Source organism: Austrofundulus limnaeus, unplaced genomic scaffold, assembly GCF_001266775.1.
Source record: "Austrofundulus limnaeus strain Quisiro unplaced genomic scaffold, Austrofundulus_limnaeus-1.0 Scaffold442, whole genome shotgun sequence".
Taxonomy (NCBI): Eukaryota; Metazoa; Chordata; class Actinopteri; order Cyprinodontiformes; family Rivulidae; genus Austrofundulus; species Austrofundulus limnaeus.
Window position 1 is genome coordinate 38,089 of NW_013952844.1, and position 11,774 is coordinate 49,862.

The 11,774-nt window shown below is 39.7% G+C and overlaps 1 protein-coding gene across 1 annotated transcript in view; it reads left to right on the plus strand.

Annotated features, from left to right (window-relative positions):
• LOC106529426 (CCR4-NOT transcription complex subunit 3) overlaps positions 1–8,092 on the plus strand; it is a 31,823-nt gene extending 23,731 nt beyond the window's left edge. Inside the window, exons 13-19 of the mRNA XM_014024846.1 lie at positions 626–731; positions 1,099–1,234; positions 1,580–1,676; positions 1,823–2,024; positions 3,346–3,478; positions 3,678–3,803; positions 4,801–8,092. Of these exons, the coding sequence (XP_013880300.1) occupies positions 626–731; positions 1,099–1,234; positions 1,580–1,676; positions 1,823–2,024; positions 3,346–3,478; positions 3,678–3,803; positions 4,801–4,899 (899 nt within the window). The 3' untranslated portion in view covers positions 4,900–8,092. The remainder of the gene's footprint in view (positions 1–625; positions 732–1,098; positions 1,235–1,579; positions 1,677–1,822; positions 2,025–3,345; positions 3,479–3,677; positions 3,804–4,800) is intronic.
• Positions 8,093–11,774: the final 3,682 nt, after the last annotated feature.

Below are 11,774 nucleotides of genomic sequence, written 5' to 3' on the forward strand. Positions count from 1 at the left end.
TCATATTAGTGACAAACAATATCAGTAACAACAGCTTTTTGACAAGTTTCAAATTTCTTTAAAATACATTCAAAATGTTTAAAAATAAACTACAAAAATAATTTAAAGTGCAAATTAAAATATAGCTCTGCAACTGTATTTGATAATGTTTTGAACTTTTAAAATATTACATGCTTGAAACAGCAGCTGCACTTCATATTAGTGACAAACTTTGGTGTTTTTTGATGAGTTACTTTCATTTTTGCTTCTACTTTTCATTTAAATTATGTTTCCATTCTCGGCAGGTTTCTAAGATTCTTCTACATATTAAAAAAGTTGTTAAACAACTGACTGGCGCACTACTGCTACTAGTGGTGAGAAAGTGTATTGCACTTTATTCAAAATAAATGGGGTCCTGCGGCCCTCTGCGGCTCAAAGTTAAAAACTGTTGTTCTTTTGAGGCCCTCAAGGTGGCCGTGGCCCGCGGGTTAAGAATCTCTGATTTAGAGCTGTCTGTATGAACGACACTCAGCATCAGTACACCACAGGAAAGCTTTCCTCAAGCCAAGAATTGTCTTTAACGACTTGTAATATAGACAAAAACTGTAAAAATCATGTTTTTTTTTTATATATTTTCTTTGTGCAGGTTACAGTGCTGTGGTCGCAGACAGCACAACAGAACCCGCCCTCAACAGTGCCACCCAATCTCAAAGCAGCCAATCCTCATCTTTGACCTCCACAGTCAGTCAGCTGTAAGTAGTTTATGTGGTTTTTTCTATGTTGTATGGTTGTGAATCAACACTAGGAGACAATAACAACTTGTAAAACCCACTAAGCATAGACTGCTGATCAAAACTTAGCATAGATGCTAAAGTGTAATAAATAAACATAGAAAAACTAGCGCAGTTAGCTTTGTGCTCATCAGTGGAAACAAATCAAACGTTTTGTTTCCGTAACTTTGACTATAATTCAAAAGCATATTTTCTTCTGGGTCCAGAGAAAAAAAAATGTTGACATTTGCAACGATCTAAATATAGATTACAGCCCCCCACCCCCAGCCCGACCCCTACCAGCTGCTGGTCTTTCTGGGTCTGATTTAAAGCCTCTTCTTCCTTCCAGTAAGGACACTGGTCCCAGTTTACTGGGTTCTTTGAGTTTGTCATCCAGCTCCCCGTCACCGGCCTCATACAGCGAGGCGAAAACGTCCAGCCTGCTGAACGGACCGCTGTCCTACTCGCCCCCCGAAAGCATCAAGGTGAGGAACGACGATGCACTCAAAGCTCCCATCATGAAAGTATTTTTCCCTCCTCTCTTATTATGTTCCATTATTTTTAGGTTCTATCATTGGGGTTTCTTGATAATAACAAGTCTAAATACTCTCGTCATTTTCTTTATTTTTATACTTTCTTGGTTAGTTTTAAAATTCTTCCTTAAATGTGTGATGTCACATGTATGTTTGGGGAAGGCAGGGGGGGAAAACAAAACAACAAAAAGTTTAAAGAGTTCATTCAGATCAGGGATTTAAGGACTGATGTTCCTTCGTCTGAGCAGCGACACGTCCGAGAGAATCTGTTTTCTCATGAGTCTCTGTCCTCTTCAGCCCCAGGAGTCTCTGAGCAGCCTCAAGTCCATCTCTGACCAAACAGCACTCAGCTCAGGGATCGAGGGAGATGTGGCCTCCCTGCACCTTACTCCAGGTAGGAAACAAATCTGTTAATACACGAGAGAGGGGGGTCTCGGAGGAAGAATGGACCCACGTCATCTCATCCCTCCTCCATCTCTTGTTTTCTACTTTTTACCCTTTACTTTCTAACTGTGCTTCTGTCCCCCTGGTTCTTGTCAGACATCTTCCCCAGCAGCACTACAGCCCAGTCAGGCCCCTCATCAGCACCTCAGCCCTCGCTGTCAGAGGTCAGCATCCTCCCCTCGCTGGGGGTCTGTCCGCTGGGGCCGGTTCCCCTTTCCAAAGACCAGCTCTACCAACAGGCCATGCAGGACTCAGCGTGGATGCACATGCCCCACCCGTCCGACTCCGAGAGAATCAGGTGCGGGATTTTATTTATTTTTTTTTACATCTTTAAAGAATGACAATTAAGCGTAGATAATGCATTAAAAGCAGACTACTATGAGATCCTGTGTTTTAAATGAAATAGTTAGGTTTACTGTGTTTTYACAGATCCTTAAAAAGYCTTAAAAGGTAATGAATTCATCAATCTAAACATAAGGTCTYAATTAGSCTTAAAATGTCTTAAATCAATCTTTCAGAGGTCTTATAAATATTTACATTGTAAGCAGGGTGATTGTAAGTCTTTTCACATAATAAAGTTGTTAAAGTTTATTTATGTCTTAAAATAATTTACAGAATGCCTCTCACAGTTAGTTGTTTTGTGTTAAAATAAACATTTGGCAAAAATTTGTTGCCATTTATTGTGATTTTGGTCTTAAATTTAATTTAAATTAGCATTAAAAAGTCTTAAATTTAACTTGCCTTAAGCTGCAGGAACCCTGTTGTTTACAATATTTAAAAAATGTTTAAATCCACTGCTCAGTSCCTGCAGAAGCAGAATAAACAGCAGAATAAAATAAATGCAGTTAGCATGTTAAGATTTAAAATGATTTTTAAAAGCAAAACATAAAATAGGCACATAGGCTGAAATATAGTAATATATTAGCCTGTGTGTAGTTTGTTATACCTTAATATTTTATTTATTTATTTATTTATTTAAGGGGATTCTTCACATATGTTCATATATTTTGTCAGTAGTTATTTACTGTTTTTCTTAATCATAATGCAAGTTGATAATATAAGGTTTGTTGCAGTTTAAAACCAAATTATTGCTTAAAATAGGTGTAAACAACTTTCCCATTCCTAATCTTGTGGATTAAAAGCCCCAGCAGTGTGATGTCACAGACGCTGTAATCGATGTGCATTTTGTCCTTCTTCTAACTCTGATTTGCAGTCGTTTGCTCTCAGCTTCTCAGCAGCCACAGTGTGCGTCTGCTGCCCACACAGCCACAGCTGACATTTAAATCCACACACTCTAACCCTCCTGTCCCACAGTTTCTGTTGGGTTTTGCAGCCACAGCAGCGCCGCAGCGTCACCGTAAGCTGCTGCTGGTTGGTCGTGTTAAAGATTGATGAGATTTTAAACTGTTTTCTGCTGAGGATTGATGTTGAGGACCGCTGTAAGAACATCAGCTCATTTAAAAACACAATCTGTCCTCATGTGACCCAGATTTTTCAGTGAAAGACTTTCTTTTTTTTTTCCGGTGTGCTGTTCAGAGCTTCAGATAATGTTTTAAGTCAGGAAGGCGTGTTGATGTTTATAATTTCTAAACGTATGTTTGTATTTCTCCATGTTTCAGGCAGTATCTTATGAGGAACCCCTGCCCCACCCCACCTTTCCACCACCAGATGCCACCACCTCACTCCGACACTGTAGAGTTTTACCAGAGGCTCTCCACGGAGACTCTCTTTTTCATCTTTTACTACCTGGAGGTACGTTTTGACCTGCAACATTAGCGTTTTAAAAAAAAACACGTCTTAATCAGAAACATTTGGTCAGTTTTTTGCTCTAATTAAGCTAAAAAATGTAATCCGAACAAAGAAGCTGAAGTTTTTGTAGTCCTGGTTTATTTTCTCATGGCTCCACTTGGTCCTCACGTTGTTTTCTTTTCCCATCTCTGTTTTTCTGCAGGGCACTAAGGCCCAGTATCTGGCAGCCAAAGCCCTGAAGAAACAATCGTGGAGGTTCCACACGAAATACATGATGTGGTTTCAGAGGCACGAAGAGCCCAAGACCATCACTGATGAGTTTGAGCAGGTTATTATGGGCTGTTTTCTGTGGGGGTTGAAGCAGCAAGATTATAAATCTCAGTGTTTTCTGTAAAGATTTGTAGTCACCTGGTAGAAGTGGCTCAGAAATKAACAAGAAAGTGCAAAATGTTAGATTGTGACGTGTTAAAAACCTAATTATTGAACTCAAGACGACTCAGTTTTACAGAGGATACAGTGAACATTTTGTCATTTTTTGGTGAATTTGGTTGTTTATTTCTTTATTTTGTTTTATTTATTTGGTGAGCACATGTTAAATCATGCAAAATCTACTTTTTTAGCTGTATAAATACATTTTGTTGTGGATTTGGCGTCTCAAAGAGGCAGAAAAGTTGGATTTAGTCTCTCTTGGTGCTGCAGAGATATCTTTATATTCTGTTCGGGTCAGATTTTTCAGCTAGTTCAGTTTTCTCTATTTTTTTTATTTATTATGTTAAATTACCTGCAAAGAATTGCCAAAAAAGGTCTGGACTTACTAACTACAATTTACTTGTCTTAATTCTCCTCTGGTTCTGGCTCAGACTCTGGTTCTGGGTCAGACTCTGGCTTCAACATGTAAGGCTGGATGGACAAGTCTTCTGTTGTTGACATCTTTTAATTAAATTGTAAAAAAAAATGTTTCTGAACGCTACAAAACGCTAACCCCGTCTCTCAAACCGGAGTGGATCGGTCTGGAAGCTGGAGGGGGGCGGGGCTTGAAGYGCTTTGAGACACACAGCAGAAAAGTAGTGAAAGTTAGAATAAGGAGGATTTCAGACCAAACCATTGTAGTTCCACTTTATAAAGACTGAACTGAAGGATTTAAAAGCATCATGTCTACTTTAAAGCACACACTTCTTGTGTCTTCATAAATCCCAGAGACCACTGTTCAGATTAAACATTGTGTTTAACCCAAGATTTAGCAAAATCACATTTTTATTCTTTTGTTTAACTTGTTTAAGTTAAATGTTTAGTTTCCCGTGATTCATTTTCTGTTTCTCTTTCAGGGAACATACATTTACTTTGACTACGAGAAGTGGGGCCAGAGGAAGAAGGAGGGCTTCACGTTTGAGTATCGGTACCTAGAAGACCGAGACCTCCAGTGACCTGCACAGAGACAGCCGAACGGACAGCTGAGAAAGTACGAGAGGGACTGATGGAAGGAAGAGGGATCTGCCTGCTGACATTCCTGGACTTGACCTGGGCTCGCTAAAGGAAGGAGACCAGAGGGACAGAACGAAGGGGGGAGACGGGTGGATGTGCAAGGGCACATAGCCCTCCCCTTCCYCTGCAACTGACCCTCCAACCCCGCCTTACCATCCTCACCTCGGCAGTAACAAACCCTACCCTGTCATCTCCTCTCTTTCTCTCCATCAACACACCTTTTTTTTGTATTTTTTGCATCCTTTGTCGCGAACCACACCCAGAACCACACCCAGAACCACACCACCACGTGTTTCCGTCTTGTTTTGTTGGTTTTCTGAGCTCCACAGGGACCAAAGGGATTTGCTGAATAACGTGTAAAAGCAAAACTGAATCTTGTCTCGCAGATAAAACAACCGAAGGGTTTCCCTTCATCCGTGCCGCAGCAGATTTTCAGGCAGGCAGTTAAGCATGAAAGCAAATGTGTTTTTTTTTTTTGATTTTTTTACGATTGGGCAGCTTCGAGATTTCATATTAAGCAGCAAAAAGAGGCTGTTTACCACAATTAAATCCCATTAACAGAACATGAACTTMAACTCAAAAAAGCCAGCGGAATATATTTGATGTTCTGAGTTTGGCCTGAATTTCCCAGATTACTGATTTTTTAAAATTAAAGTTTTTCCTCAAAGTTTTTATTTCCTAAAATTTGCCTTAGTTTGATCATGATTCAATGCAAAGAGGTTTGTCAGATTTAAATTAGACATGTTAGCCTAAATAGAAGAAATTGTCATCCTGCCCTGCAGCTGCGAGGTTTGTTCTCGCCTCAGCATCCTGCCTTCACCTCCCCGTTAACACTACCGCCAGCCCAGTATGAGTAAATGTTTACCGYGGGTGGCACCATTCGCACTTACCTGTCTTTCAGAGGTCCTGCTGTTCTACTCTGATGAGGCAAAAATTATTATTATTATTATTTGTTTTTTAATTCCGGAAGGTCTAAAAATACTCGGTCCTGCCTACTCCCATGGAGCCGCAGTGATGGAGTGCGACAGCGAGCCGACGAGGCGTCGGTAGTAACCGGCTTTTACCTGCTGGTTATGTCACACGTTTCAGTGTTTTCACTGAAATTAGGTCAAACTTTTGGTTTTTCTGTCCTGCRTCCAGCCGTGAACAGGTTCTTCCTGCTGTTTGAGACTGTTTTGCCTGGTGAAGGTGAAAGAAACCAACACAGGATTAAGATTTATCTCAAATTTACCTCCACTGTTGGGAGGTACGGTGGCTGAAAGGGCTCAAGAAAATGCACTGCAACTAAAAACGTTATAATGAAATGAACTGAAAATGAGCAACCATCCTGCAAACGGTCACAGCAGAAACAGGCAAAGAAATGTGCTGCAAATTACAAAAAATAAATAATCCAGAAGATATAAACGTGACAAAAATACTACAAATGTTTGTTTTTCTACGTCGATAATAATAATCAACCTTGTATTTGTATATTTATATAAATGTCCTAGTTATTTCAACAACGAGTAATAAATGCAAGTTAGTGTAAATGTGACATATTTATGAAATTTTCTGTCCAGTTTTCGACCTAAAATTACGTTAGATGAAATTTGACGTAAATTTCTGAATAAATTCACCAACTTGTTGCTCAGCCACCCTTTAGTTTATAGGCCTTACACTTARTAAGAAAGTTTGTCGTTGAAAATCAAATGAAAATTTAAAGTTTTTATATTAGTTTCTGTCTAAAACGTTGAATTTAAAACATTCTGGGTTAAACTTAATGCACAAATTAATTTCTTTGTTTGCAGTGAGCTTTTGCAGCCTTTTTGTTGCTCGTCAGTTTTAGTTGCAGCGCACCGAGCCGTGCAGAAGTTTCAGACACGTTTTCAGCAGACGTTTGTCGTCGACTTTGAACTGGAAGCTTGCGTGACTCCACACAAAACAAAACTGGATATCTCACAACCCAAAACAGCTGAAACGAGAACTGTCTGCTCCACGTCTGCAGCTGGAGTCGGATTTAGAGCGTCGATCGTTTTAACACACAAAAAGCTCCGGGAGTGATGAGTGTGAGCGTCGTGGGTGTCGGACGCTGCCAGCAGCTGGACAGACACTTTGATTTGTCTCCTACCAGCCTGCCTACCTTCCTCCCTCCTCCTCCTCTCTGTGCCGAAGAGCACAAACACCAGCACTGCTGCCCACTCCTCCTCTGTCCTCCAGCTTTCATGTTTACTCACAGAGGGATTCAACTGGGGCCACCGCACTCACACACACACACACACACACACCAACAGCTCGTTTACCATCCATCCTTAAACGATTCCTTCTTCCTCTCCTCCTGTCTCAGCCTCCTTCCTCCTTCCATTTCTCTCCATGCCAGGTAGATCTTTCCTTTATTTCTCAGGAAGCATTCGATTTGACCATTTTTACGAGGAAATGTGTCCGCCAGCAGCTCCTGTCGCCACAGCACAACAAAGCGAGTAACGTCTCAGCAGCAACTCGTACCGTCGTTTCAATTTGGGTCTCGTTTGAGAAGCGTTCGCTCGTTTCTGTCCTGGACAGTGGCCCTTTTTTTTATTTTATAAAAAGCTTTTTTTTTGTTTGTTTTTGGAAAAATAGAAATATCCTCCAATGTTTGGAGCAGCTGCTGGAAAAGAGACCATCTTTATATTATCTGTTTGTTGTGGTTGATTGTGCATTACTTTGTTTTGTTTTTTTTTTTCCCCCAAACAAATCATTTTAAATCCCTGAGGAGAAGAAAGATCTGAGTTCTTTTTCAAGATCAGGATTTTTGGGGTGTTTTTATAGCCAAAACACAAGAAAAAACAGACTCACAAACCCGACACGTATTCACTTGACTGACAGTCCTGCTTTTAACCTTTTTGTTTACCTGTTTTTGTTTTTTCTGACAAGCGGACGGGACGAGAGGTCGACCCGAGAGCCGAAATGTGAATCTCTCTCTACCACTTGTCAAAAAGTGTTGCATAGACTCTCATTCTTCAAACCTCTCCTTTGTATTTTTTATTTTTCCTGTTTGTTGTCGTCAGACAGCATGGAATTATGACACTTGCAAAGTGGCGCTGAAAAAAGTAAATAATGACATAACCATGATTAAAGGATTGTAAAATATTAATAAAAGAGTTACTTTTCAGAAAAAAATGCTTGTTTTGTCATTTTGGGATCATTTTTACAATTATAGATAAGCAATAACTTTACTGACATGTAAAGTAAAAAAAAAATTATTTGTACTTGAAGATGGATTTTTTTTCTTTGAAAAATAATAAAATTAGGTTTTTAATCAATTTCACAAGGAATATTTGGGATCCAAGACAGAAACTAAACAAATTTAATCACAGTTTGTTGCATCTAAATATCTGTAAGCAGTCAGTGTTTGGTACAAAAGTATCTACAATAGCATGCAGAGCGTGTTGTTTGCTGCTCCATTGATAAATACATTATTTTTTAACATCATGCAGATGATGGCTTTAGGGAGACACAGCACCAGGCCGTATTACAGAGGGGAGGAAGTCCTGCCGTGACTCCTTGGGTCTGTGCCTTCATATGGACGATACTTTGGTACGTAACCAGTGTCTTCTGATGATTTCCTCATGTGTTAGCTAAAAAAAGCTGATCTGGATACATGTTAACTATATTAGTTAAAAGTCAACATATCACTTGTTTAAACCATATGTCTGAACTGGATCACAAAAACTGACAACAGAATAACAAAAAATAAAGCTGAGCAAAAAATTACTTTGGTTCCTCAAAAACATTTTTTTTAAATAAATCTTGGAGCGGTTTTTGAATCTGCTTACTTTTTCTTTACAAGGTGGGACATCTAACTGAGCATGTACATTGTGAGTGTCATCACTCCAGCTTGTTTCTGTTTGGAGAAAAATGACGTGTTGCAACCGTCCCTTGTTGCTACTGTCCCCGGTCTCCCCTACAGAAGAGTGTTTCTTGTGCGCTTGTGCTCCAATTAGTTTCATATTCTGCAGCGGCTCGGACACTTTCCATGTTGTTGTGCATGTTTTTCACACCTCGCCGGAGTTTCCCAGCCTCACACCAATGATTGTATCACACGGCCCGGCCAGAAATCACAGCCTCGGTGGGCCCACAGACACAAAGTGGCCCCGGAGCTTTTAGAAACTTCCAGAAATGCAGACAGATAAAAAAATTTTATTTTATTCACTCTGACTGAAAAATGTGAACTTTTTTTTTTAAATAAAGCAACTTACATGAGCATTTGAAAACTACAATAAAAAGTTACACAAACTACCATAAAATACAGCGGGTAAAATAAGTATTGAACACATCAACATTTCTCACAGTAAATATATTACTAGAGGCGCTAATGACATGAAATTTTCACCAGATGTTGGTAACAACCCAAGTGATCCATACATACAAAGAAATCAAACCATAAATGACCAGAAATTAAGTTATTTGTAATAATGTGGAATGGCACAGGGAAAAAGTATTGAACACACTTACTGAAATTTATCTAATACTTTGTACAAAAGCCTTTGTTGTCAATGACAGCTTCAAGACGCCTCCTGTATGGAGAAACTAGTGGCATGCATTGCTCAGGTGTGATTTTGGCCCATTCTTCCACACAAACAGTCTTCAAATCTTGAAGGTTTCGTGGACCTCTTCTATGAACTCTGATCTTTAGTTCTTTCCATAGATTTTCTGTTGGATTCAGGTCAGGTGATTGGCTGGGCCATTCCAGCAGCTTTAGTTTCTTTCTCTGAAACCAACTGAGAGTTTCCTTGGCTTTGTGTTTGGGCTCATTGTCTTGCTGAAATGTCCAGCCACGTTTCATCTTCATCATCCTGGTAGATGGAAGCAGATTTTTATCAAGAATGTCTCTGTACTTTTTTCCATTCATCCTTCCTTCAATTATTTGAAGTTTGCCAGTACCATATGCTGAAAAACAGCCCCACACCATGATGTTCCCACCTCCAAACTTCACTGTTGGTATGGTGTTTTTGGGCTGATGTGCAGTGCCATTTGACCTCCAAACATGATGTGTATTCTRGCATCCAAACAGTTCAATGTTGGTCTCATCTGACCAGACTATATTCTCCCAGTATTACACAGGCTTGTCTAAATGTTGTGCAGCAAACTTTAAAGGAGCTTCAACATGCTGTTTCTTCAGCAGTGGAGTCTTGCGTGGTGAGCGTGCATACAGGCCATGGTGGTTCAGTGCATTACTTATTGTTTTCTTTGAAACAATCGTACCTGCTAATTCCAGGTSTTTCTGAAGCTCTCCACAAGTGGTCCTTGGCTCTTGGACAACTCTTCTGATAATTCTTTTCACTCCTCTGTCAGAAATCTTGTGAGGAGCTCCTGGTCGTGGTCGGTTTATGGTGAAATAATGTTCTTTCCACTTCTGAATTATGGCCCCAACAGTGCTCACTGGAACCTTCAGAAGTTTAGACATTCTTCTGTAACCGATGCCATCATTATGCTTTGCAACAATAAGGTTGTGAAGGTCTTGAGAGAGCTCTTTACTTTTACCCATCATCAGATGGTTCTTGTGTGATACCTGGCCATCATTTGGGACTGAACCAGCTGATATTAACTTGCACTGACAAGGGGCAGGCTTGTTTTCTAATTACTGAGAGAGTTCAGCTGGTGTCTTGKCTTTCCATGCCTTTTTACACCTCCCTTTCTTCATGTGTTCAATACTTTTTCCCTGTGCCATTCCACATTATTACAAATAACTTAATTTCTGGACATTTATGGTTTGATTTCTTTGTATGTATGGATCACTTGGGTTGTTACCGACATCTGGTGAAAATTTCATGTCATTATCGCCTCTAGTAATATATTTACTGAGAAAAATGGTGACGTGTTCAATACTTATTTTACCCGCTGTATATAGAAAGACAATGAAGATCTCTTGTTTTTTTATTGTCTGTTCCAGTATTTCTTTGGCGTTGAACCTCAGGCTGAACAAACTGAAACTCCACCAGGACCAGCAGTCCTGCAGCTCTGCTGATTTCTGGGACCCGACAGACAAAGCAGAAGCACTCTGCAGGAGCCCATTACTGCTCCACCTGTCAGCTCAGCGACACGRTACCGCACAGGACAGGGTTAATGCAAGAGCAGCTTCTGTTGCACCTTCATGTGACTGGCTGCAAACTGCGCTTCCATATGGAACGATAAAGATTTTATGAAGCTTTTGTTGGAGAAGAGTTTTCACGGCACAAACTGCACTGAAGGGAAAGCATAGTGCAAGGATTTGATGGACATTTGTGCAGCTTATAATATATTTGTGCAATCACTTGTTATTGACATTAACCTTCACGTAGAGCTTGAAGAAGTGCTTTTTATACAAAGAGTTAATTTTAGTTGTAAAAAATCACATTTTGCTTTCTTTTTTCTTGTTTTTTTTTCTGTACGCTGTTCCAGTTTACCTGCTTTGTTCCACATGCGTGACGGATGCAGGGCCTGACAGGTTTTACAGAATAATTCATCAAATATTTAACTGTAATGTGGTTACAGGTTGACTTGCAGAGAGCCTTTTAAAGCTCCCCGTGCTGTTGTAGCCCTCAGTAACCCTGTGAGCTCAAGCACCTGCTTTTCATTTTACTGGAAACGCAACATTTCATCCAGCTCAGAACTGAAAACCTGCAGTATGTATTTTTAATAATTACAGTTATTCAATTTCCTGAATGTTTTGCTTCATCAGTTTCATTCCATTTGATTTTTATTTATTTTTACCTGTTAATTTTGCAGCACATTCCAAAATACCAAAATAAGTTAAAGCCGTGAAGTTTTAGTCATCTTATAATATTTATTTGTTTCATTCACAACCTTGGTAATACCAAAT